The sequence below is a fragment of the Oncorhynchus gorbuscha genome, linkage group LG06 (genome assembly GCF_021184085.1).
Source record: "Oncorhynchus gorbuscha isolate QuinsamMale2020 ecotype Even-year linkage group LG06, OgorEven_v1.0, whole genome shotgun sequence".
NCBI lineage: Eukaryota > Metazoa > Chordata > Actinopteri > Salmoniformes > Salmonidae > Oncorhynchus > Oncorhynchus gorbuscha.
In genome coordinates this window covers 73580331-73606289 of record NC_060178.1, presented here as the reverse complement: position 1 = coordinate 73606289, position 25959 = coordinate 73580331, and the positions used below count along the sequence as shown (strand labels likewise).

Here is a 25959-nt window from a genome sequence, read left to right as displayed (position 1 = left end):
GGTGGAAGTGTTTTCTATATCGTTTTTTTCACGGTCCATTGTTTTGCTCGGCGAAGTGAATCAGCGATTTCATGAGCAATGCCCTGAGGATAAGAACGTTACTGATACTTATCAGCTGGGATGCCGAAGCCTCCCCTGCTGGGTATTGTTTTCAAATGCTGCCTGTACTCTTAATTAAATGTAAAGGCTTGAGACTAATAATACGTTTAAGTGTCTCTTTCTCCAGAAGGACATGTGGAACTCACGTGAAGTATTATGATTTCAAATCATTCTTACCTCGGGGAAAGAAAGAAAAAGGTCCTCCCCTCCATCTCTGAACTAATCCCTACTTTAACAGTAAGAGAAGCATGTAGAGAAAAATAGACAAATTGTTCATGGCATAATGATCGAGAGAGCCAGAGAAATTGCCTGCCTGATCTCGTTTCACAGGGGGAAAAAGGGAGGGAAAGAAACCTAGCACGCGGTGCACTGAGCACAGAGTACAAAGATATATGTCCCCTCTAGAAAACACAAACACTAGTGTTATGCGTCTACAGTGCTAGGAGTATGCACAGCCTCCGATGAATATTGAAGTGAGGAAAGAAAGTTTTCATTAGCATTCGCACAGACTTAGAGAGTGACTGTCGGGGAACGTTGGCATATCTCTATGACTATGATAGAGCTGTAGAGACATTGTACTGGCTCCCCTTTTTTATCTGTGCAAATAAGTAAACTAATGTAAACTAAAACCATAGGAAGATGTGCGTCAGTCTTTCACTGTCTTGTAGTGTAATAGAGCAGTATTGGCTTGCTTACTTCCGAGACAGTTGGCTCCCTTCAATCTGATCAAAGTTTAATTGGGTGCACCGACCACTCAAGGCCTCACTTCAGAATATTTGTTTATTCTAACATTATCGACCCCTCCCCTGCCAACCCCCGGAGGTTTATAATTGTGCAGCAAAGGATGTTCTGTTTTTTTCCCTTCTTTTTAATTCCCTGGCACACCAAGCAGAAACAGGATGATCTAATCCAGCACTTACACAGCAGCTCTCTTTATTAACTCTATGCAACCTCCCAGCTCCCTGGATGAGGATATTGCTGGGCCAGGCCTTTCTCTTTCTGCTTTGGCCCCAGATAGCTATTGATTGGGGATTGATTGGGTGGGCTCCTTGTTAAATATATGTTGAGATGAAGCTGGGGGCTGGTGCTAAATCTGCTGAGTCATACTGTATTTCACAGGCTCTCTGCCCATTGATGTGCTGTTGGATCTGGGCCTTCTGTAATTGGATCAGTCCATGGCCTCCAGCTCTGGGCCGGCTTAGGTTCAGCCATAGACATCATCCCAGGTTGTGGTAATAGGGTTGTGTACTGGAGAAAAGAAGGGACGGCGTTGGTAAAAAAAAAAAGGGGGTACTACCTTATTTTTAAAGATAATTTAAATAGCAAGCCTCCAGCATGAGATGTGCAGATGACAACATACAGCATTTGGACAATGGTTCAAGGTTACCATCCACATCACCAGAGTAAGAGCAACGGGGTCTGAGAGACAGCGACATAAGAGGAAGAAGAGTGGTAATTAAACATTTCCCTGCATTACCATTGTGTGATCGAGCATGAAATAGAAACCTAGTCCAAGCCATTGTCGCCCACAGAAAGAGATGACCCTTGACACTTAATTTACATGTCAGGTGACTTTACCTGACACGGTTAATTTAATTAAAATGAGGTAATTTAACGAGGGCATCTGCGGGCTGTAATTGGCAGATGAACCCAGCCAACCAGCTGGAAGGAAAATTGCGCCACAGTCACAGTAAGGTCACGTCTGACAATTATGCTTGCTTCTGTGGCACATTTGGAAATTGATGGGCATTAATCTGCTATTTTGTTAGTTGGAGAGTAGGGCTGTGTAGGGAGCCGCTGGTGGCTTCCACTGGTTTCCAGGGGAACAGTGTTTATAATGCCCATTTAGTCCATTTAGCCATGTGTCCCGTTAGCATTAGCATCCCATCTGTCTCAGTCTCCCCCGAGAGCACTGGGGGGTGTGTGTGTATAAGGGGGTGTTTGGCATTGGCTCAGTTCTCCAAAGCTGTTATGTGGGTTGTTGATGGTGGCATCTGACAGGCCTGTCTCTTGGGTCTGGAGGTGGCACTAAGGACCGCTGCACTAGCCTGCCCTCAAGGGATGCTGTAGGTCAGGGTTCATCAACTAGATTCAGCTGTGGGCTGATTTGTCTCTATTATGTGTGGTAATGTAAATCACTTGGAGCTGATTTCACTGGGCTTTTTTGCAGTATTTTATGTCCAACACAATTTCTTTTGTGTGTTAAAAGTGGTATTAAAACCACCAGCCGCCAGTTGGGGAACCCTGCTGTAGGTCCTCTTTATTGATAACCACCTAGTTCTGACACACACACACACACACACACACACACACACACACACACACACACACACACACACACACACACACACACACACACACACACACACACACACACACACACACACACACACACACACACACACACACACACACACACACACACACACACACACCTTTGTGGGAATGCAGTAGGTTTGATCATCTGTCTGAGGGAATATTTAATGCTGTCTGTGCTAAGGAACCGTCCTCAGGATAAGTCATTTCAGATGGTAGGGTTTTAGCTGTGAGTGAGGGCAGGGGGTGGAGAGAAGTGAGGAAAAGGACAGAGGATCCATTTCTATTTCTTATACTGCCTCTTGTTCATATCTTAAAGGGCAGAAATAAGTATGTGACAGGACTTTAGCAGGAAAATGATTTTATCCAATTAGCAGGTCGTTACATGACTGTGTGAAAGTGGATCAGTGTGTACTCTGGTATACTTTGTCCAGTTCCATTAAACACAACAGTAGAAGAGCTTTCTCTGTCTCCCTCACATTATTATAATAATAATAATATATGCCATTTAGCAGACGCTTTTATCCAAAGCGACTTACAGTCATGTGTGCATACATTCTACGTATGGGTGGTCCCGGGGATCGAACCCACTACCCTGGCGTTACAAGCGCCATGCTCTCCCAACTGAGCTACAGAAAACAGGAGGAATGAGGAATGATTTGGCAAGGTCTCTGGGAAGGTAAATGTGTTGCATTGACTGTGCTCAGCGTACTGCTGTAGTTGACTACCAGAGGTTTCTCACTCATTATAGTGAAGCAACTGCCCTGTGGAACCTGCTCCTATTCACTTTGCTTAACATTCTGCCCTTCCAGTCCAGGCTGCAGCGTTTCTCGAATGTCTGTTGCAGGAAACCTAGTCAATCTCAAAGGTGTTCTTTTCAATTGTACAACACACTGTCACTGCTACCGTTGACTGGCTATGATGGTCATTGTTATGGAGACTGTTCCACTTCTCAGTCAATTTGCTTTTCATTTCAAAACATTTGTCCAAAAGCCACTTTTTCAAAGTTTAAACCCATTTATTTGCCAAAAGTGACTCTTCTAAGAACATGAAGCCCACTATGGGGTTTCATATTGCAGGTATATCTGTGCCTTTGTTTGCACAGATGAGATTTCTCACCCTCTTTCAACAAGTAGACTAATGTGCTTGGAAACTTTGCAAATACGGCGGAAATTATATTTGTTATCGCCTCTCGATATTATGCCCAGCGGCATACAGCGGAGGTGTGGGATGCAGGGAGTTTAGGACTCAACGGGTCTGGTTTAATAGTGCTGTATTGTTGTCAAATCACAGCCCATCTCAGGGGACCCCTCTCTTTCACTCCAATAGAAGGCCTGTTTAAATATTTCATGCCAATAACCGCCGCCTATCCTATCGCTCCTCTCATCCCAAGCCGAGCGTCAGCCAGAGGACGGGGGTTTAATAAGGAGATAATGAATGATTAATTGAAAGGATATCAATTGTGTCTGCGTCAGGGTAGAGCTCCAGCAATGTACAACGTGTTGTCTCCTGGCGGTCGTCAAGGGCAACATAATGAGGCGTGTGCACTTGGACACAGTCTTTAAAGAGACTTCCCTAGATCTGCTGTTACGGTGAGAAGATAGCAGGAAAGGAGAACATCTTTTTCCATTCTAGAATCAGATAATCATACTCATAGCTGCCATAATATGTGTTGGTGGACGTGTAAAACTTCAGTTTAAATACTCAGATCTTTATCTTTGTTTCCATAGAACCAGTCTGATGAGATTGAATCAAACATTAGATGGTTGTAGTATTATCCTCAACCCAAATGTCACTTTCCTCTTCGCCAGGGCTGTATTGATGAACACAGGGAGTCTCATTAAGAGTTGGACAGGTCTTGTTTGCAGTTCTCCTCTAATCACTGATTAAGACATGAATCAGGGTAAGCCCAGAGGAGGCTGTCATTGATTAAGTAATCCAGTTAGGATGCAGATTGGCAGGACCGCAGGTCCATCCTCTTCCAGCCATATATCTACTGGCTCTCACTGCAGCAATATAGCATGAGAAATGTCTTCTCAATGAGCTTGGCATTTCTACTACATCAGCAGTCTTTGTGTGTGTGTGTGTGTGTGTGTGTGTGTGTGTGTGTGTGTGTGTGTGTGTGTGTGTGTGTGTGTGTGTGTGTGTGTGTGTGTGTGTGTGTGTGTGTGTGTGTGTGTGTGTGTGTGCGTGAGTGCATACATGCATGCTCTCAAGAATAATGGTTTGCTGGACAAAAGCCAATCTCCTGTCAAAGCCTCTCTATACCCCCAAAATCATTACTTTGTCATATTCCATTTTTCTGATTCTGAAAATGGGTCAACTTCTGTAGCCAAAGCACAGATTATTATTATTTTATTTTTTTGGCTCCCACTGATTGAGATTTGCAGCTCAGCAGTGCCCCTCTGAAGGGTAGTGTTATAGGTTATAGAAGTTTAGTGGATATCAGAGTATGAATTTAGTAGACCTAGTCTACTCACGCTTTGGCCAGCTGCCATTTCACTCCATTTAAATCATTGAGCACTACTTGGAGCCCCATTGTCAGTCTGCTAAACAGCCCTCAAAATGTCCTATTGCAGGTACTTCAATGATGTTTGTTATTGTCTGTGCACACAGGAAAAACAGGTTTGCTTTTATTGGTCCAAAGTGTCAGTTCCTCTCCTCTGCCCCTCACCTCTCATCCCCTCTCATATCTGCCTGTCGTTGTTTACAGCATTCTGAAATTAATTAGGCGTTTAATGGGTCATTTACCGGCAGCCGATATAGATACCACCTTGTACTTCTTGACTTGTGAAGGACTTGTCAGGGGACATAAAATACACATGCTCTACCAGGGCACAGTATCCACTGGACTCACAGCCCCAGCCCTCCCGCCTTCCCTTTTATGATCGCCTCTCTGACTGTCCAGACCGATTAATCAAGCCTCTACTTCCCGACCTAGCTCACCCTGACCAGCTCACTGTCTCTCATGCCAACCCTGCGGTAGGGACAGGTTAGAGGATAGTGAGAAGAAGCTAACGCTAACAGACAGAGACACACTGCTCTGCTCCCTTTAACCATATACACCCCAGTGCTGTGCTAGTGGCATCAAGCTAGCAGCCATGCTAACAGACACAGCCATGACAATGCAGGACAGGTTAGTGTTCCAGGCAGACTAGAAATGGACAGGTTACACATCGCTACATGCCATAGCGCTTGAGTGAGCTGTAGTGTTCTGTTACTTGCCTGCAGACACTGGCACTATGTGGTAGGTTGCGTTAACTAGGAATGCCGAATACATTTCAGACATGGATCCTGTGATAGTCAAATCACACAGACACCCACCACATGTCAGGGTCAAGGATCAAGGGTTATACTAACTTAAACCTGCAAACATAACTCCTACTCTTTGGACAAAAGACTTGTTGACTGGTTATACAAACAGACTCCAGCCTATGTCAAAACATTTAACACACATGTACTACCTGGCACAGATATTCCATCTATGGCATAGTGAAAAACTATGCACCTCTGGTTAAGATAGCGTTATCAAGGTCTAAGTCTGATCCAAGTGGTATTCCTTCGTCATTGCAACAACGTTTGTATAGTTGATATACAGTATACCCCATTACAATTGCCCAGTAGGGTATGTCTCTAGCAGGACTTTCTACTGAAACTCAATGAGGAAAACATTGATGATGTAAGACCAACATTATGCTTAAGCGCTCTAAAACAAGTGTGCTTTACATAGAACAAGTGATTACCCCCAAGCTAAAACACAAGGAACACTAGAAACAATAGCCCAATAACATTAGCCTACTTTATTGAAGCCGAAAACGTGTAGGTGTTTGGGTGTATGTGTGGGTATATTTGTGTGTGTGTACAGTCATATACATGAGAGGGAGGTGTGAGTGTGCTGGTTCTGAGCGATTAGTGCTTTTTGAGGTCGGTTCGATTATTAAAATATAATCACGTTTTTCAATTTTAAAAAATGAAATAATAATCTTAACATTAAATATACTATGCATTATGTGGGTTGAATGCAGAATAAAACAGTCCCATGATGGTAGTGACTGCCCATTGCTGCTTATCACTTATTAACCATCATTTATTCACATTACTTTAATACAATATTTCAGTTGTTGTGTATATTAGATTTGTTTTATTTGATGACTTTATTATTTAATTCCAAGTCATCATCTCATCTTTATAAAGCTGCTGACAAAATCACTATTTTGTAGTTTTTCAACAACTGCATACTTTTATGATGGCTGAATACCAACTATCAGTCATGTATTTTCAGATAGCGGTATCTCGCGAAGCAACAGCTGCTCTCCATATCACCTCACGATCGCACATTCTTCTCTCTTCCGTAGCAGGCGTGAAAGAAACACAGACCCAACAAATAGATGCGCAATGGATTATGGTCATTGTAGTTAATTATCACGTTTTATGCTCTAAACTATATAGAATATTGGCTTGTTGGAAAATACAACTCCCTACTTCATCGCACAGTTCAGGCTGGATCTAATTCATCTCTAGAGAGATGTCCATGTTATTTAGCTCACAAAATGTTTTAATTTTTTTAAATTCAAATACTTGAACCAACTTTGGTCAATTAGCTTGGCTCCTGTGTGTCTGTGTGGTCCCTATCCAGCCAGGCCCTGCTTGGCTCCTGTGTGTCTGTGTGGTCCCTATCCAGCCAGGCCCTGCTTGGCTCCTGTGTGTCTGTGTGGTCCCTTTCCAGTCAGGTCCTGCTTGGCTCTTGTGTGTCTGTGTGGTCCCTATCCAGCCAGGCCCTGCTTGGCTCTTGTGTGTCTGTGTGGTCCCCATCCAGCCAGGACCTGCTTGGCTCCTGTGTGTCTGTGTGGTCCCTATCAAGCCAGGCCCTGCTTGGCTCCTGTGTGTCTGTGTGGTCCCTTTCCAGCCAGGTCCTGCTTGGCTCTTGTGTGTCTGTGTGGTCCATATCCAGCCAGGCCCTGCTTGGCTCTTGTGTGTCTGTGTGGTCCCTATCCAGCCAGGACCTGCTTGGCTCCTGTGTGTCTGTGTGGTCCCTATCAAGCCAGGCCCTGCTTGGCTACTGTGTGTCTGTGTGGTCCCATTCCAGCCAGGTCCTGCTTGGCTCTTGTGTGTCTGTGTGGTCCATATCCAGCCAGGCCCTGCTTGGCTCTTGTGTGTCTGTGTGGTCCCTATCCAGCCAGGACCTGCTTGGCTCCTGTGTGTCTGTGTGGTCCCTATCCAGCCAGGCCCTGCTTGGCTCCTGTGTGTCTGTGTGGTCCCTATCAAGCCAGGCCCTGCTTGGCTCCTGTGTGTCTGTGTGGTCCCTATCAAGCCAGGCCCTGCTTGGCTCCTGTGTGTCTGTGTGGTCCCTATCAAGCCAGGCCCTGCTTGGCTCCTGTGTGTCTGTGTGGTCCCTATCAAGCCAGGCCCTGCTTGGCTCCTGTGTGTCTGTGTGGTCCCTATCAAGCCAGGCCCTGCTCAGCTCTTGTGTGTCCCCACTATTGTTCCCACTCTGTCTCTGTTTGTGTTTGTTTTCTTCGGGGTGTTTGGAGCATACGCTGATAAAAAGCCGCTCAGCGTCTGACTCAAACAGGCTTTGTTCATCTGCCACTTCCTCATTAATTAAGTTTTCCTCCCTTCTCTCTTCCCCTCTGCCCCCCCCCGCTGTTCTTCTCCTCTGGTCCTCTTCTCTCGCTCTCTCTCACTCCCCCTCTCTCTCATTCCCTTTCTCATTTTTGTCTACAGCAGCTCATGCGGGAGCGACAGCAGATGGCCAGCCGTCCCTTTGCCTCGGTTGCCGTGGCGCTGGATGTAAGCGTCGGCCAGGAACAGGAAGAGCTGCTGCAGGGGCAGGTGGAGGTGGGTACCTAACACATCTCATTAGCATATTGTTGTCCACCGCGATGGTGATATCGTGGAATACAGGCTTGGCACCGAGATCGCCCACAGTATCCTCTGTTGTGTGTAGACACTGGAGCGTGGGTGTGAGAAAGCAGGGTTTCATGACTTGAAATGCAAAACATATGTGGCCAACTTAAACAAATACTGAAGGCACTGTAGGAATTCACACAACAAAGAACATATCAAGAGGTTAGCGTGGCCATATCCGGAAAAGCTAGTTTGTTAAGAAATATGAACATTCTGAAAACCAATTCCTTTTCTTGCTGTGTCCCCAATAACATGGGTTAGGTCCTTTCATGTTATCCTTTTCAGCACCGTTCCAGCAACTATGGTGGATTCATAACCAACCCAGCGCAGTACAGCTCGGCTAATCTTGGCTCGGCTAGTCTCAGTAGTATAAAAAGGGTAGAACTAGTTTGCCTCCTATATATGACTTCCTGAATTGTGTTCCCACACACCCGCTATGGGTATTGCGTATGATCTGATAATCTACCTCTGAAAATCCTTAGTGGTTTTGTGAGTTTTCCAGGTCTTTGCTTCATAAAAGATTTACCGGCTCTACCACAAATCTCTGTAACAGCTGCCGCCTGCCGGCCAGTCCACATCCGGCTTTAATGGAATTGATAGTGAGTGTCAGGGGGGGCAAAGTATGCTCTGATAATGCATTATTCCTGGTATACCTATTAATATAGTAGATGGTAGTATTATACTGCATGGGCACATAACCTATGTTAGCAGTAAGCCCTTAGAGGAGTGTTTTCCCCCATAGCTAACAGCATTCATCGGTGTCCAACCCAAAATAGTGTTTGTTGTTATTTTCCTGTTTCTCCCATTTTGAGCTCCTGAAGGTGAAAAACATTGAAATGGAACGGTATCTTCACGTAAAGGTTAATTAAGTAACATCTGGTGTTGCTCCACAGAGACTAATTAGCATAATTGCATAGTAAATAAGAAAATTGTGTACAACAGTGTACTTGCGGGAAAATAAGTGGATTCATAATCGGATTTCATACATCATTTACACAGTTACTGTGTAAAAGCAAGTTCTGGACCTGTGTTTTTATGTACAGGTGTATTTTGGCCAAAGCCATTTGCAAAAGGTGCACAGGAGGGCTTTTCAAATGTTTACTCTGCATTTTGATATGCTGATGACATTTTACTAGCAGCGAAAAGCGTGGAATTGGATTAAAGTCCCAAAAACTAGAAACGGGGCTGCAGGAAGGGTACATACAGCATATCAAAAAATGACTGGATGCAGTGTTGTGTTTGTATTTAATGGACATACACGTGAGGAGGTTGGCACATGTTGCCTTACCTGTCCTCTGAACAGATGGATAACACAGTGGCTTAAGCCCTTTCTCAATGACCATGAGTGGAGCAGTTAGCTAATGTGCGCTAAGTGGAGGTTTTTCACACAGCTTCTAGGCGCTGGTAAAACTGTATTTCACACACTGTTCTGAATTATGCTATTCAGAACATGCGAGATGAACTTAAGAGTGTTTCAAAGATATTCCCTTTCCTGAGAATCTTCAAAGAACCAGCTGCAATTATTGACATCTGGTAAAAGTCAGGCAAACGAGCGACCGTCTGTTATTTACTCAGAGAAATACAGTACACCATTTTTGTTTCAAAACCGGCATCTGGTTAAGATGAACAAGACAGCGGTCATTGGAGGCATGAATTACTAACATATGTATTGGTTTAACATCATCTATGTGCCTGCAAATTGTCTCTAAATGGTTGCAGAAAATCAGACAAGTATGCAATGAAAAACCGCACAAACATAAGTTATTTCCTAATGTCATCAGAGTGGTCTATGGAAGACAAGCGATCTAAAGTAGAGACTATGAACGAGTAATGTAAGTAATGTGGCTTGTCATTATAAAGACAGACAATAGCGGTATCAACAGAAGACAATCAAACCAAATCGAACATCCAGTGTTGGGTATTTTGCCTTGGCCTGGGTCTGTAGTATTGAGGAGACGCCTTGCCCTGTGATCCAGGTACATCAAAGTGGAGAGATTCATTGCGTAGGTGTGTAGCCTGAGGCCAAAGGTGATTAAAATAGGTCCTGGGCTCCAATCATTTCTCCCCTACCCTCCCCTGCCGTTGATAAAGGATGTCTGGAGCAGTTATTATTCATCGGTGACCTGAGGGCTCTTTAGTCCCCAGACTGCTGTAAAACCGGCCTGTTAGACCACACCAGATTGGACCTGACAGGTAGCTTACTAAAACACCCACAGCCCTTACACACACACACACAAACACCACACCTAGATCCTGTTCATTGTCTCTGAACTGGAGTGAACGGCATGGAAATGGAAGTGGTACACAAATACCACACAGAATAAAACAGCTGGGTTGAGTTCCTGCACTTACTCAGTAAAAAACAATCTAATCAAATTGTATTGGTCACATACACGTGATTAGCAGATGTTATTGCAGGTGTAGCGGAATGCTTGTGCTTCTAGCTACGACAGTGCAGTAATATCTAACAAGTAATATCTAACAAATTACACAACATATACCTAATACACACAAATCCAAGTAGGAATGAATTAAGACTATATACATATGGACGAGCATTGTCAGAGCGGAACGGGCTAAGATATAGTAGAATAGTATAGAAACAGTACAGTTGAAGTCGGAAGTTTACATACACTTAGGTTGGAGTCATTAAAATGTGTTTTTCAACCACTCCACAAATGTCTTGATAACAAACTATAGTTTTGGCAAGTCGGTTAGGACATCTACTTTGTGCATGACGCAAGTCAGTTTTCCAACAATTGTTTACAGTAAAATTATTTCACTTGTAATTCACTGTATCACAATTCTGGTGGGTCAGAAGTTTACAAACTAAGTTGACCGTGCCTTTAAACAGCTTGGAAAATTCCAGAAAATTATGTCATGGCTTTAAGAGCTTCTGATAGGCTAATTGACATGATTTGAGTCAATTGGAGGTGTACCTGTAGATGTATATCAAGGCCTACCTTCAAACTCAGTGCCTCTTTGCTTGACATGGGAAAATCAAAAGAAATCAGCCAAAAATTGTAGACCTCCACAAGTCTGGTTCATCCTTAGGAGCAATTTCCAAATGCCTGAAGCTACCACGTTAATCTGTACAAACAATAGTACGCAAATATAAACGCCATGGGACCACGCAGTCATCATACCGCTCAGGAAGGAGACGCGTTTTATCTCCTAGAGATGAACGTACTTTGGTGCGAAAAGTGCAAATTAATCCCAGAACAACAGCAAAGGACCTTATGAAGATGCTGGAGAAAACTGGTACAAAAATATCTATATCCACAGTAAAAACGAGTCCTATATCGACATAACCTGAAAGGCAGCTCAGCAAGGAAGAAGACACTGCTCCAATCCAGCCTTAAAAAAGACAGATTACGGTTTGCAACTGCACATGGAGACAAAGATTATGAAACAAAAATAGAACTGTTTGGCCATAATGACCATCACTATGTTTTGAGGAAAATGGGGGAGACTTGCAAGCCAAAGAACACCATCCCAAATGTGATGCACAGGGATGGCAGCATCATGTTGAGGGGTGGTTTGCTGCAGGATGGACTGGTGCACTTCACAAAATAGATGGCATCATGAGGTAGGAAAATTACGTGGATATACTGAAGCAACATCTCAAGACATCAGTCAGGAAGTTAAAACTTGGTCGCAAATGGGTCTTCCAAATGGACATTGACCCCAAGCATACTTCCAAAGTAGTGGAAAAATGGCTTCAGGACAATAAAGTTAAGGTATTGGAGTGGCCATCACAAAGCCCTGACCTCAATCCCATAGAAAATTTGTGGGCGGAATTGAAAAAGTGTGTGTGAGCAAGGAGGCCTACAAATCTGACTCAGTTACACCCGCTCTGTCAGGAGGAATGGGCCAAACTTCACCGAACTTATTGTGGGAAGCTTGTGGAAGGCTACCCGTAAAGTTTGACCCAATTTAAACAATTTAAAGGTAATGCTACCAAATACTAATTGGCTGTATGTAAACTTCTGAGCCACTAGGAATGTGATGAATTAAATCAAATCTGAAATAGATGATTCTCTCTACTATTATTCTGGCATTTCACATTCTTAAAACGAAGTGGTGATCCTAACTGACCTAAGACGGGGACTTTTTACTAGGATTAAATGGCAGGAATTGTAAAAAATGAGTTTAAATGTACTTGGATAAGGTGTATGTCATCTTCCAGTTGTATATACATATGAGATGAGTAATGCCAGATATGTAAACATTAAGTGACTAAGATACCGTAGAATAGTATAGAATACAGTATATACAAATGCGCTGAGTAATGCCAGATATGTAAACATTCCTTAAATTGGCCAGTAATTCCTAGTCTATGCTTATAGGCAGCAGCCTCTAATGTGATAGTGATGGTTGTTTAACAGTCAGATGGCCTCTCGGTCCCAGCGTTGATGCACCTGTACTGTCCTCGCTTTCTGGATGATAGCGGGGTGAACAGGCAGTGGCTCGGGTGGTTGATGTCCTTGATGATCTTTTTGGCCTTCCTGTGACAACAGGAAGATAGGGGGGTGCACCCTAGTAGCACGCCACACAAGCGTTGTCAAGAGTTGAACGACATACGCACAAAGACAACCAGTTTTATTCTAAGGGGAAAAGACCCCAGTCTTGAGCCTATAATAACCATAACCAGTGAACTACCCATCTCGGAGGTAGATCACCCCCCCTCCCCCTCCTCTAAATCTAATCACGGTGCTCCAAATGACTGGGCCACAGAATAAAACAAGAGGTAACTCATCAGCATCAATCACGTACCTACCAGATCCATAACATCCACGTAGCGTCGTAAAGCTGATGAGCCTACAGGAACGAGCATCTGTAAGACGCCCGGACACATCTCGCCTTCCATCCCAGAGTGATATATGGCGCCGGGGGTTTTCATAATGCTATTTAAAGGGGAGAAATGAATCAATTTTCATATCTAATGTTTTAATGCGCTGTATTTATTTTCCAATCTTGGGGATTTAATGTGCTGGGGCGGAGGGTAATGAAAGGAGCAGCGAGGAGATAAAGAATATTTATGACACCTGGGAGAAATGGGCTGTGTTTGGAGCCTTTTACTTGTGTGTTTTATCAGCACCCACAAAGCCAATGATCTCATCAGAGAGAGAACAAGGGGAGAACACAGATGGAATAAACCTACATCTGGAGCTACACGTAGAAATACATGAAAGCACCAACAAAAACACACATTTACACACTCACACACCTTCCATCATTGTCAATTATTAATTGTACATACAGTACCAGTCAAAGGTTTGGACACACCCACTCATTCAAAAGATTTGTATTTGTGCTATTTTCTACATTGTACAATAGTAGTGAAGACATCAAAACTATGAAATAACACATATGGAATCATGTAGTAACCCAAAATGTATTAAACAAGAATTGTAGATTTCATTTGCCGGGTGGCGATGTGGATGTGGTGGTTTAAACACCAACATTGTGTGAGAGAGGCTTCATAGCTATGATCCTTTCCATATAAAATTACCCATGAGCACCAGCATGTGAACTTCATAAGAGCATGTCAAATTGGGTGTCAAATGAAAGCTTTGTTGCATGTTGAAAGGAAGACATGGTGGGGGGGTGCTAGAGAGCATGCTATGGAATATATGGATTGTTAGAACTCTGCTCAATTGTTAAACAAATTCATATTGCTCTTAATCTCTCACAACCTATAATTTCAGACATTGTCTGACGAGGAAAAGGCACCAAAATAGGCGGCGCTAAACAAGATAATTTGGACGAGACAGACAACAGACCAATGCCAACATCGCTGACCCACAAGTAGTTAGCTGAAGATGCTAGCTCCCAAGAGCTCCTTACAGAACCCACTCAGAGTGACCTACTGGCCACTATAAACTCATGAAGGTGGACACAAGGTTGGCTCATATCTCAAAGAGTATTGGGACTTTGACAGAAACTGTGAAGGCAATCAAGGGCAGGGTGCATGAGGTCGAGCAGATGACAATCGATCACGAGGCCAGGCTACAGGACATTGAGAAACAGTGCAAAATGACAACAAAGCCCTGAAAGCTTGACTGGAAATGCTCAAATCGCATTCTGAGAAATGGAGACCCACTGAATTTGTATCGGAACTGATACCGGCACTGCTGGGGATGTAACACAAAACGCCCTTCCTGATCGGCCGAGCACATAGATTACAAGCAACAATGCCAGCCAAGGGAGCACTACCAAGGCCATTCATCGCACAGCTGCACTACCCTTTATACCTGGGATCTCATCCACAAGCTGTCAAGTCAACAGTTCCCCCTTAACTACAAAGGAGCAAGGATGTCTTTCTACCCAGATCTTACTTTAGAGGTAAGGAACCAACGGAAAGAGTATGATGAGCTGTACAATTAATGCAGGGCGGCCAGCATCCGATATGGATTGCTCTTCCCAGCCCGGTCCAAGGTGACTGGCTAGGGATCAACACGTATGTTTTACACCCCAAAATATGCCGAACTGTTCTTGGCAAGCAAGCGCCCTGTCTAAGAATCCAGAACTGCTGCGTCAGCCGCCTATGTGGCCAAATACAGGCCAGAAATGTTATTGTTTATTTAGCACTGTTCAGCCTATCATGTTTTATTCCCACTCACCCCCCTAATGTGAGAGTTAAGTGTTATTATTTTTAAAAAGAACTTGTCATAGAGACGGAAACGCCCCTTTCTGACCCAAAGGTATAAAACATGTGAATTATGAATTTACAAAGCAGACTCAGTGACCACGTGCTACAGCCAAGGTCAGAGTTAGTCGCAACCCCAAAACGCAACACGAGGTTGAAGAAGACAAAGGAACCTTTTAACAATCTATGCTATGGATGAGCTATGTCTAAGGGGGTGAATTCAAGCAGGACCACCCGGTTACCACACTCAAAGGAATCGTGTGTCTGAACTGCTTTCATTCCTATACTGGAGCCCTGAGCTACATGTAGGGACGGACTGGGAATGAAAAATGTCCCAGGACTTTTTGACTCTGACCGGCCCACCACCCCCTCAGCGATACACCACCACCCACAGAACCCACGCCACACTTTATGTTAACAAGATTACTGAACAATATTTATAACAATAACTTTAGTAAAATCGATGTAAAATAGAACAAGGGGAATGTGTTGCTCTTAGGAGGAGGCTGGCTGGAAGGAGCACATATTGGCACAATGGCACTGGCAGCAAGGTGGCAAGAATCTCTGTAACCATTTGACCAGTAAAATAAATAATACAGGAAGACATGTGTTGGTGAAAAGACCGGTGAGTAGCCAAACCATAGAATGATATAAAAATATACATATTTCCTACCTCAGATTAGCAATTTCTGCAGCAGCTCACTTCTCTCAGCAATGCCATCTATAACCAGGTAACTGTCCAGGTTCGTTAAAACATCTCGCTCAGTAGCCATGAGCATAAAAGCCTCCAGGTGCTGTTGAGATAGAGTGCTCCTGAGCCTACTCTTGATGAATTTCAGAGTAGAGAAGCTCCACTCACAAGCTACCTGGATTACTGACAGGGTAAATAGAAACTTGTAAGCAAGGCCCAGGATGTGGTATGCGTCGGTCAATAGGTTGTACTGACTAAGAATACGGTAGCAACACACTGGACAGTCACCATCTCCACCTCATCTTCATTTCCTTCAGGTTCATGATCCTCCATAGTCCTGGGTGTTTGTTCTTCAAATCCCGATTGTTTTAACCTAGTCCACTGTTCTGCCAGACTCATGAGCTCACTCTGTAAATTGGCTACCGTTGCTCTGCTGTCAAATTTGATCAAACATTTGCTTAGTTCTTGAAGGGCTGTCTGTGGAAGGTCACTGGCACTGGATGGTAGCTGACTACATTTTTAGGGTCCAGAAGAGCCATGTCGGCATACAAAGTGCCATTACTCAGAAATCGCAGATGGAGGCTATCTATAACTGTATCCAGAATTTGATTATGGACACCAATCCCGTATGCACTCTCTGCCCCAGTAAAATATTCATCTTGTGCCATAGTTTTCTTCTTTCGAGCCCTTTTTGTTGGCTGAGTGGTCTCTAACTCCAGCTCTGTTTCCTCATCCCATTCCTGCAACTTCCTGTTGGCCCACTGAACAAATGTGTCTGCAGCTGCCTTGATTTCTTTCAAAATCTCTTGCCATTCCTTTCAGCTGCTCCTCTATAGACACAAACATACGATGCGCAGACAGAATGTCCATTCCACTTGTTTGAAGATATTTTGAGACTGGTGATGTGACCTGAAATTTTCTGAGTAATGTCTGAGCTGTAAGTATTGTTTCATACTTCAGCAACCCCTCAATGTATCCTTGTGCCTTGACCTGTGCCCCCAAAAACCTTTTTTAAGGCACTGTCTTTAGCCCACCAGCTTGTCTCTCCAATTGGAGCAAGACTTCTGTGTCTTAGGTCCTTGCTCTCCTTTTCCCAAAATGTTCATCCTCTGGTAGGATTCACAGAAGAACACAGCTATGTTGTTAATGAGAGAAAAAAGTGACCCACTTGCCAAGATACTCTCTGTTGTGTCTGCCAAAACAATGTTCACAATGTGTGCATAGCACCACACATGCACTTGATTGGTGGACATTGCAGAGAGCAGGGCAGAGAAACCTTTATTCTGGCCTTACTGGAGGCTCCATCAGTGGAAATGCCAATGCACTTGCTGATGTCAAGCTTCATGTTTTCCAGTACTTCACTCCGTACCTGGAGGAAGTATTGTCCGGTGGATGCCTCGCATTTCACCACAGCCACAAGCCTCATGGATGACGTTCGTCACATATCTGACTATGACAGAGCTTTGGTCTTGTGTTGTAATGTCCTGCGTAGTGGAAATCTGAACCTAAAACATACCAGGTTCCTGGAGTTCACTTGCTATGGTGGCCTGCATTGTGTGTTGGATGGTGGTAATCGTGTTGATAATAGAGTAATTAGAGAGGCTCTGCCCCCTCTTGACCCAGACTCATGCAGTTATTTTTGCTTTTCTCTATGCAGGCAGTGAGATATTCTTTCATACACAGGTTGTGCTTTCCCAGCAGAATGATCATCTCTAAAACGTTGCCATGGTCAATGCTGCTGTCATCTAGCGTATAAGCTGCTTCAGACTGCATGCCTCTGTCGCTCAGACCTCTCTTGCTTATGACTTTAACAACATCTATAATGCGCTCTAGCACTTGCCTTCTTCTGCGCACTTGCTCTCAATGAGCAGACATCTGAATGCCGATGACCAGGCTCTAAAAATGACCTTTGGAGGACCTTAGCAAGTAGGCCTCAGCATAACCTCTATGCATAATGCTCCTCCAATCCATGTCCATGTTTCAGTCTGCCATTCCATTCATGAATGGGCTGTTCTCTGTAGGCTTTGAAATGCAATACAAGTGAAGCAGAATAAAGCATGGTTGTCTTCACTGTATGATAGCCACTTCCTGTTGGTCCCATCACAAAAGAAAACCTTCTGCACCACAGACTTTTCACTTTTGTTGGGGGTGGAAACTAAAAAACATATCTAGGTCCCCTGACTTTGGCCTCTTAATATAAAAGCAAATGGGTTGACAGTGGCATCCTGGCTCTGGCACATTCTACATCTGTCCACTGCAGATGCACTATTCTCAACCTGGATGAGTAATTAGTATAAATTAATATATTAATTTATTATAACATTAAATAAAAAGTATAATGTTACTATAATAGTATAATGTTAGTATAATGTTAATATATTCATTATGTAATGTTAGTATATATATATACTTTCATATAATAGTATACTATATACCACTAGTATAATATTAATTCCAATTGGACAATACAGAAGTTTTAAGAAATACACAACCAACATTTATAATTTGTGTAAGTTTTGTTCCGTCATTAAATCCTTGTGGAAGAAAAATAATCTACATTGGTGGTTAGTCTCTAATTTGTTAAATGCTAAGTACTAACTTATCAATAATCATAACCATTCATGCATAACAATGAGTTCAACATTTCGAAAGTTTGCTGTAGCATGTCAACCTTTTTTTAATGTCCCGCCCCATCCAGGCTGTGATTGGTCGGTTCACGAAAAGTGACATTGACGAGCGCTTGTTTCAACAAAAGGCACGATATAGCTAAATAGCCAGCTAGCCAAACCCAAACATTGCTTATCTTATCCCTATTGTCTTCTATCTTACTGCTTCAGCTGCAAAACCTTGACTAACAGTTGAACTAGAATCACTGGGCTCAATGGGCTGCTCTCTCTCCTCTCTGCTGCCAGTGCCTTCAGGCTCGCTAGGCTGAGATGATTGACTGCTAACGGCGCCAAATTAATAATTTGTTATTTAAAACAATTTGGCTGCATCAGCCTCAAGGGACTTCAACCTCTTCCCTCTGAGCTCTTCAGCACCATCTTTATGTTTGTTGTCTTTTTGTTTGTCCATCTTGCTCCACTCCAATATTTATTCAAATGTCACCACTTAACAACAATGGGAAAGGGGCGGGTCCCAGGTGAAGTTAGAATGGACTGGACCAAAAGTAATTGGCTGGGAGAGAGAGGCTGACAGATTTAATACCCAACCACAGTGGCAGTGGGCCAGCAGCCCACTCGCCTGGGCCAGTCGGACACATAGCACGTGGTTATTTTTATTTAAGCGGGGGCTGGGGTTATTTATATTTTGTGTTGCATCAGACCCAATTGTCAAAACTCCCAATGCTCCAGCTGGCCAGTCCGTCATTGGCTACATGGCTGACTGTACTCAGAAGACCCCATTCAGAATAAGGGCGAGGAAACAGACCACTAAGAGAAAGGACACTGTCATAATGTGGACAATCAGAGAGTTACACCCGGTAACCAAAGATGTGCCGTCATCAGAGGAGAAGTTGAACCCGGTCCACGAAGACACCCCATCGGAGATCTTCGACAAGTAATTACATCATTATATTCTGAACCATAAGAGCGGCAGTTCGGGGCAAGGTGTTAGGGCTAAACTAAGCATAGTTTACAAATGTATCCATGTGTGCTTTTCTCTTGTGCACTCTTTCTTTTTCTCTCTTTTTAAATCCCCATTTTGTGTCATATGTGTCATACTGTTCTAATCAATGGCCTAGACTGTGTGTTTTTGTATGTGTATCTTATATTATCATTTTAGCTTGTTAGTAAATAAATCATCAACTCAATTGGTGTGGTACGGCCTCATTTAGTGGGACTCGGGTTTGTGCAGATTCCCAGATTATGAGACGTTCAGGTTGAGACTGTAGAGGAAATTAATTCATTAGTGACTGTTGTAAAATTGATATTCTGATATTCTTGAGTTAATTTGGGAAATGGAAACTCAATAAAAACAAACTTTCCCATGGTGCCCCAGGTTACTGAGTTAATGATTACCTGAATCATTTAATCACGTAATTATAAACAGTTAATGATTTGATAAATAGCAGTCGTCACATTAATCAATACAATGTCATGACACCTTATACAGCTCATTGAGTGTGGTCTTAGTGCCAGCATCGGTTTGTGGTGGTAAATAGACGGCTACGAATAATAGTTCGATAGATAGATGAGAACTCTCTTGGTAGATAGAATACCTCATGATAAGTGTAGACCATACTATCTCAGGCGAGCAGAACCTTGAGACTTCTTTAATATTTGACATTGCGCACCAGCAGTTATTGACAAATAGACACACACCCCCGTCCCTCGTCTTACCAGACGCCAGACAGCTCTATATTATCTGTGTCTTTGTTCACCTACGTCTCGGTGAAACATAAGATTTTACAGTTTTTACTCTCCCGCTGGTAGGATAGTCTTAATCTTAGATCGTCTAGTTTGTTTTCCAATGATTGCGCATTGGCCAATAGTATGGAGGGAAGTAGTGGTTTAGCTACTCGTCAGCTAATTCTTACATGGCACCCCGCCCTCCTCCCCCTTTTTCTCCATCTTTTCTTCATGCTGATGACGGGGATTTGGGCCTTGTCAATATATCCTTTGCATCAGACTCATTAAATAAAAAATCTTTGTCCCTTTGTGAATAATCCCTGTTCTCATGTGCTCTTTTTGGTCATAAGAGATGGTAGCAGTAACAATATGTACAAAATGAGTTACAAAAAATGCAAAAATAAATAAATAATTAGTATATTTGGTTAGGAGCCCGTAAATCGGCAGCCATCCCTTCTGGCGCCATTATATTATATCAATCTAAGCTCGCCATACACTGTGTACTGGTGGGAAATGGGGACAATTCAGCAGTGAAAAATCTTCCTGGATGGTATTCTGCTTTCAGTTTCTGGTAGAAACCTATCGTACTGCTCTGTCTCTCTCTCTCACTCACCCCATAGCAGTTTGTTTAGTTGGAAACAGCAGGTGGGGACGTTTTTCCTTGTTGGAGAAATGTTGCTTGTCCCAGCGTAAACTTTGAGTTGTAAGCTCCTCTGTTGAGCTTCTTCTTTCAAAGGGAGAAATACTGTAAGAACGAACAATGCAGAGTTTGTTCTTGGCCGATGTGGAATCTTTTCTGTTAAATGTACTTAGTGTTACCCTTTTGGACGGAATTAATTATTTCCCTCAATATTTCAGTCACCAGTTCACAGGCCTTCCATCTAACTGTGGTAAGCCTGCCGTGTCATATTATGCTACGCTAGCCTGTCACAGTACTGCATTTCAAACACGTTTCCTCCTTTACTCTAAAATGCCTCCCAGATCCAAGCCCCATAAAGGGCTCACATGAAACGTCCAAAAATAACGCCTTCAGTCCACTGCCTTCTCTGGAGGACCTGCACAGTGTTCACCCCTGCTTTACAAGCTCCTCTACAGTCAACCTACAAGTCAGCCAGGGAGAGGCTCTGAGAGGATCAGTGAGACGTGTAAGACGAGCCGACCCATCCATCCCCCATACCCTCTGCATTTCTTCACATATCCCTCCCTTGCCTCACTCCTCCTCCGGAGTGTAATGGTTAGCCTGTCTCTTCTCCGGCTGTCTCCGATTTAGCTGACCCATCAAACGGTCACATTAAGTCTGAAACATTGGATAGATTATTTTCATAACGCTTGGCTTTGTGTTTGAGGCGAGAACAGGACAGAACAGATCTGATTTACACCGCCGGCCTGAGCTGGGTACCAGATGTACTGCTGTTCCGTTGTTAGCGGATGTAGAGAGAGTGATAAAATGGAATATGTGGACTGTTCTGACAATGCAGCAAGTGTCAAACAGAATCACCTATTAGCACAAGGACAACAACATGTCATTCTGCTAATGGCTGTGCAATTGACACTGTCTTTGTGATAAGAGGAAAAGTCAATAGGCTCTGTCATTGTGTAGTGAGGCTGGGCAGGTTGACATTGACTCACACGTCAAATAAAATAAAATTGTATTTGTCACATACGCCGAATACAACAGGTGTAGACTTTACCATGAAATGCTTACTTATGAACACTTTCCCAACCATGCAGATTTTAAAAAAGTTTGAAAATTAGCACAAAATCGTAAATACCTACCACAATAAAATAACAATAATAAGGCTATATGCAAAGAGTACTGGTAAATAATCACCTAGCTGTGGGAACAAGTTAGTTGAGGTGATTGGGGGTAATATGTACATGTAGGTAGAGTAGGGGTAATAGTGATTAGGCAATCATGATAGTTAATAAACAGAGTAATATATAATATAATATATGCAGCAGCGTGTGTGTACAGTCATGTGTGCATGTGTGGGTGGTGGGTCGAACCCACTACCCTGGCGTACAAGCGCCATGTGTGAGCTACAGAAGAGTGCAGCGTGTGTGTGTGTGTGTGTGTGTGTGTGTGTGTGTGTGTGTGTGTGTGTGTGTGTGTGTGTGTGTGTGTGTGTGTGTGTGTGTGTGTGTGTGTGTGTGTGTGTGTGTGTGTGTGTGTGTGTGTGTGTGTGTGTGTGTGTGTGAGCATATGTAGTGTGTGTGTATGTGTGTGTTGGAGTGTCAGTGTAGTATGTGTGAGTGTGTGGGTAGAGTCCAGTGAGTGTGCATAGAGTTCAAGAGAGTTCGTGGGAAAAAAAGAGGGTCAATGCAAATAGTCCAGGTAGCCATTTCCTTAACTGTTCAGCAGTCTTATGGCTTGTGGGTAAAAGCTGTTCAGGAGCCTTTTGGTCCCAGACTTGGTGCTCCGGTTCCGCTTGCCGTGAGTTAGCAGAGAGAACAGTCTATGACTTGGGTGGCTGGATTATTTTGACAATTTGTAGGGCCTTCCTCTGACACCGCCTGGTATAGAGGTCCTGGATGGCAGGGAACTTGGCCCCATTGGTGTACTGCGCCGTACGCACTACCCTCTGTAGCACCTTGCGGTCGGATGCCAAGGAGTTGCCATACCAAGCGGTGATGCAGCCAGTCAAGATGCTCTCAATGGTGCAGCTGTATCATTTTGGGGGGATAAAGAAGGCCTATGCTAAATCTTTTCAGCCTTGCGGTCGGATGCCAAGGAGTTACTATACCAAGCAGTGATGGAGCTAGTCAATATGATCTCAATGGTGCAGCTGTAGAACGTCTGGGGGATCTGATGGCCTATGCTAAATCTTTTCAGCCACCTGAGAGGGAAGAGGTGTTGTTGTGCCCTCTTCACGACTGTGTTGATGTTTTTGGATCATGATAGGTTCTTAGTGATGTGGACACTGGGGAACTTGAAGCTCTCGATACCGCTCCACAACATGTCCTTCAATGTGAATAGGGGCATGCTTGGCTCTCCTTTTCCTGTAGTCCACGATCAGCTCCTTTGTCTTGCTAATGTTGAGCGAGAAGTTGTTGTACTGGCACCACACTGGCACCTTCCTATAGGATGTCTCATTGTTGTCAGTGATCAGGCCTACCACGTCATGTTGTCTGCAAACTTAGTGATGGTGTTGGAGTTGTGGAGGGGACTAAGCTGTGTTGAAGGTCAGCATGGCGGATGTGTTGTTGCCTATTCTCACCATCTGGGGGTGGCCCATCTGGAAATGCAGGATCCAATTAGAGAGGGAAGTGTTTAATCCCAGTGTCTTTAGCGTAGTGATGAGCTGTAGTCAATGAACAGCATTCTCACCTAGGTGTTCCTCTTGTCCAGGTGGGAAAGTGTGATGTGCAATAGAGATTGCATCATCTTTGGATCTGCTGAGTCGGTATGTGAATTGGAGTGTGTCCAGGGTGTCACAGTGTGTCCAGGGTGTCATGGATGATGGTGTTGATGTGAGCCATGACCAGCCTTTCAAAGCATTGCATCGGCTACCGGGAGCATGATCACACATGATCAGCACTGAACGGTGCTCTCATGCATTGTTCAGTGCTGCTTGCCTCAAAGCAAGCATAGACTGGGCAACTCCTGGCTGGGTTTCCTTTTGTAATCCGTGATAGTTTGCATGCCAAGCCACATCCGATGAGTGTCAGAGCCGGTGCAGTAGGATTCGATCTTAGTCCTGTATTGACGCTTTCCTTGTTTGATAGTTCGTTGGAGGCCGTAGCTGGATTTCTTATAAGCGTCCGGATTAGTATCCAGCTCTTGAAAGCGGCAGCTCTAGCATTTAGCTCTGTGTGGATGTTGCTGGTAATCCATGGCTTTCGGTTAGGATATGTATTTACAGTCACTGTGGGGACGACGTCGTAGATAAACCTATAAACAGTAGAACCTCTGGGACTCGAGGGGCCCCCATTCTGACTGCAAAATTCTAGCAATGTAATTAATATATTTCATATATGCTGTCCCTAAAATCGTCATTGTCTTGTGTTCATGAAGGTGTTAACCTCTCTGGGATATGTGGGACGGTAGCGTCCCACCTCGCCAACAGCCAGTGAAATTGCAGGGCGCCAAATTTAAAACATACAAGTATTTTACACCATTTTAAAGATAAACTTGTTGTAAATCCAGCCACAGTGTCCGATTTCAAAAAGGCTTTACGATGAAAGCACACCAAATAATTATGTTAGGTCAGTACCGAGTCACAGAAAGCAGAAATAGAGATAAAATGAATCACTAACCTTTGATATTCTTCATCAGATGACACTCATAGGACTTAATGTTACACAATACATGTATGTTTTGTTCGATTAAGTTCATATTTATATCCAAAAATCTCAGTTTACATTGGCGCGTTACATTCAGTAATGTTTTGCTTCCAAAACATACCGTGATTTTGCAGAGAGCCACATCGATAAGAGCGTCTGCTAAATGACTTAAATGTAAATGTAAATCAATGTACAGAAATACTCATCATAAATGTTGCTGAAAATACAAGTGTTATGCATGGAACTTCAGATAAACTTCTCCTTAACTTCTTGGATATAGGGGGCGCTATTTTAATTTTTGGGTGAAAAACGTTCCCGTTTTAAACAAGATATTTTGTCACGAAAGGATGCTCGACTATGGATATAATTTACAGTTTTGGAAACAAAACACTCGTTTCCAAAACTGCAAAGATATTGTCTGTGAGTGCCACCGAACTGATGTTACAGATAAAAATTCAATCAGGAAGTGCTGCATTTTTTGAAACCGCCTCATGCCAATGACTCCTTATATGGCTGTGAATGGGCCACGAATGAGCTTAGGCTTTCTGTCGCTTCCCCAAGGTGTCGACAGCATTGTGACGTATTTGTAGGCATATCATTGGAAGATTGACCATGAGAGACTACATCTACCAGGTGGTCGCTTGGTGTCCTCCGTCACAATTATTGCGTAATCTCCAGCTGCAGTATTCTTCCGTTTGCTTCTGATGAGAAGCCAACTGCCATCACTGATAGATTATCGAATAGATATGTGAAAAACACCTTGAGGGTTGATTCTAAACAAAGTTTGCCATGTTTCTGTCAATATTATGGAGCTAATTTTGAAGAAAGTTTGCCGTTGTAAGTGACTACATTTTCCGGTCTTTTTCTTAGCCAAACGTGATGAACAAAACGGAGCTATTTCGTCTACACAAATAATATTTTTGGAAAAAAATAACATTTGCTATCTAACTGAGAGTCTCGTCATTGAAAACATCCAAAGTTCTTCAAAGGTAAATTATTTTATTTGAATGCTTTTCTTGTTTTTGTGAAAATGTTGCCTGCTGAATGCTAGGCTTAATGCTATGCTAGGCTATCAATACTCTTACACAAATGCTTTTGTAGCTTTGGTTGAAAAGCATATTTTGAAAATCTGAGATGACAGTGTTGTTAACAAAAGGCTAAGCTTGTGTTTGAATATATTTATTTCATTTAATTTGCGATTTTCATGAATAGGAAACGTTGCGTTATGGTAATGAGCTTGAGGCTATGATTAGGCTCCCGGATACGGGATTGCTCGTCGCTAGAGGTTAATGCAACCGCTGTGTCAGATTTCAAAAAAACTTTACCGAAAAAGCCAAGTCAAGCATGTTTTAGAACACAGCAACATGCCAGTTGCGGGTGCCTCCTGTTACAGAGTAACCAAAACATCCACTCCAACCTATGGAAAAGAATAGAATAGAATAGAAAATATTAGGATTATTTTCCCACAGGAAGAAATTACACGTGTTATACAGAAGAGGATAATGCATGTTATAAATGTATCTATAAATGGTAATGCGTATTATGTAATATTGACATACAGTACCTTTGGTTGTAGTGTGTAATAGTATCTGGTTTTCTCTTTATTGTGTCTCAGTCACTGGCAACTGTTGGGTGCATGATGCTCATGACAGAAAGGTTCC

The 25959-nt window shown here is 43.3% G+C and overlaps 1 protein-coding gene across 1 annotated transcript in view; it reads left to right on the top strand.

Annotated features, from left to right (window-relative positions):
* LOC124038304 (attractin-like protein 1) overlaps window positions 1-25959 on the top strand; it is a 354502-nt gene that overhangs the window by 266934 nt on the left and 61609 nt on the right. Inside the window, exon 28 of the mRNA XM_046354014.1 lies at window positions 8140-8253. Within this exon, the coding sequence (XP_046209970.1) occupies window positions 8140-8253 (114 nt within the window). The remainder of the gene's footprint in view (window positions 1-8139; window positions 8254-25959) is intronic.